General features: G+C 59.2%; 1 protein-coding gene across 1 annotated transcript; it reads left to right on the forward strand.

The window, feature by feature from the left end:
* Nucleotides 1-129: 129 nt before the first annotated feature.
* EMIHUDRAFT_252729 (hypothetical protein) lies at nt 130-790 on the forward strand (the record flags this gene model as incomplete). Its single annotated transcript, XM_005787280.1, has 3 exons — nt 130-214; nt 286-377; nt 629-790. 3 exons carry the CDS (start codon nt 130-132, stop codon nt 788-790), a joined length of 339 nt encoding a protein of 112 aa, XP_005787337.1.
* Nucleotides 791-1,945: the final 1,155 nt, after the last annotated feature.

Consider the following 1,945-nt stretch of genomic DNA (forward strand, 5'->3'; position numbering starts at 1 on the left):
CTGAAGGCCGCCTCGAAGGTCGAGGCAAAGCGGCGCGACTCCACGTCGGTGACGCCACACTCATAAAAGTTGTCTCCGACAGCCATCACGAAAGCGGGCGTGACGCCCATCCAGCTGGCAACTGTCGCCATGCCGTCGCCGTTGGCTAGCTGGGAGCGCGTCGTGGGCATGAACCGGCTCCCACCTCCCCAGTCGCCCATCGCAAAGAAGAGGAGTGGGCTATCTTTTTTCGCTGCTGCTCTGCCACTCGTCGCGCGGTTGTGGACCGATGGTGGCGGCCGGCAGAGGAGGAGGAGGACGCACCCCGTGGCGAGGAGGAGACTCAGCGCACTCAGCGCCGCAGCCGCACCGCGGCGCTCGTGTCGCAGCAGGCTGATGTCGGTAAGCATACTTGTAGCAGTCCAGCCCGGGGTCCAGCAACTGGCTGGTGGAACGCGCGAAAGGCCGCGGCATCAGGAAGTGCCGGAGATTCAGGCTCCCACGAAACTTGATTTTGCAGGTTGGTCGGATTTTTCCGTGCCTCGACATTCCTAACGCCTCGCCGCTCCACAGCGGCCGCGAGCCGTTGTCGAGTGGGTCGGTATATGTCCAGATAACGTCCTAGACATGTCCAAGACATTTCCCGTAGGCCGTCATCGAGTCCATCGAGGCGCTGTGTCGGAGCGAGCTGGCGCATTTCAAGGTGCCCAAGTTCTTCCGCGTCGTCGACCGGTTCCCGTTGACGGCGAGCGGCAAGGTGCAGAAGTTTGTGCTCAAGGAGGAGTCCAGCGAGGCCCTCAGAGGCACGTAGACAGAGGCCATTGCGGAGCGGCCAGCTCGAGTTGGCGATCATGTACTTTATGACGAGCAGGAGAGATACCTGCTGTACCTGTGCTACATACATGCGCGAGCGGAGTCAGGCTCGGACTGGACACCAACGCGGTATGGGTGGACGCTAGACAGATGATGACGACACGCATGAGCGACACACAGACCACAAACAGGCTCACAAGACACACAGCCCAGCTGGCTGCCACACACCCTGAGTTGTTGGCGTACACATCACTCAGGGCTGCCACGTCCCCCGTGTCGCCCCCCCCAGCACTCCAAGGTGCCATTAACAACGAAGTCTAGCTCGAAGGACGCGAAATATGCATCGGCTTCCAGGATCTGTCAACATGCTTCATGAGCATCGTAAAGGAGATACAATTTCAGCTCGAGGCGGCGCTAGGAGTAGAACCCGAGATCAGCGCGGTAATTAAGGCGCTACACACAAACGTTACAGGGCAATTTGAGACCGAACATGGGCTGTCGGACGCATTCCCCCTGGACCGAGGCACAGGCCAGGGCGATCCGAACGGAGGGTCGAGGGCGAAGATGCCGATAGCAATGGGACAATGGGCGGTATCCAAGTACGCGAGGGGATTCGCAGTCACAAAAGGAGAAAACGGGCGGGTGCCACAGCTATATTACGCGGACGACGGCTCATTCATCACTGAGAGCACCGCGGACCTACAGGCGATATTCGACCTGAACTGGTACTTAATGAAGATGAGTGGCATGGCGGTCAAGGTCAAGGGAAAAGAAAAGACAGCGTACATGGCAGTACGATACGAGAATGGGATCGCACGAAACATAGAAGGCGCGCCAATGCGACTCCTCGACGGGACGGAAATTCCACAGATACGGGCACCACGCAGCATCAAGAGGGCGACTTCGACAGCGAGAGGACAGACGAGCAAGGGAGAAGACGACGTACAGACGGCGAGACAAACGGCGGTGGAAGCGGCGGCGGTCGAGATCTACAAATACCTGGGCACCCCGATAACCGCCCAGTGGCAGAAGGGGATGGAACCGGCGAGACAAAAAACGAGAAGGGAAGCGACGCGGCTAATGAAAATGGTGGGCGCGCTCACGCAATTAAATGCGACCGAGATGCAACGAGCGATGACGCCGCGATGGAAGG

The sequence above is a fragment of the Emiliania huxleyi genome (genome assembly GCF_000372725.1).
Source record: "Emiliania huxleyi CCMP1516 chromosome Unknown EMIHUscaffold_1435, whole genome shotgun sequence".
Taxonomy (NCBI): Eukaryota; Haptophyta; order Isochrysidales; family Noelaerhabdaceae; genus Emiliania; species Emiliania huxleyi.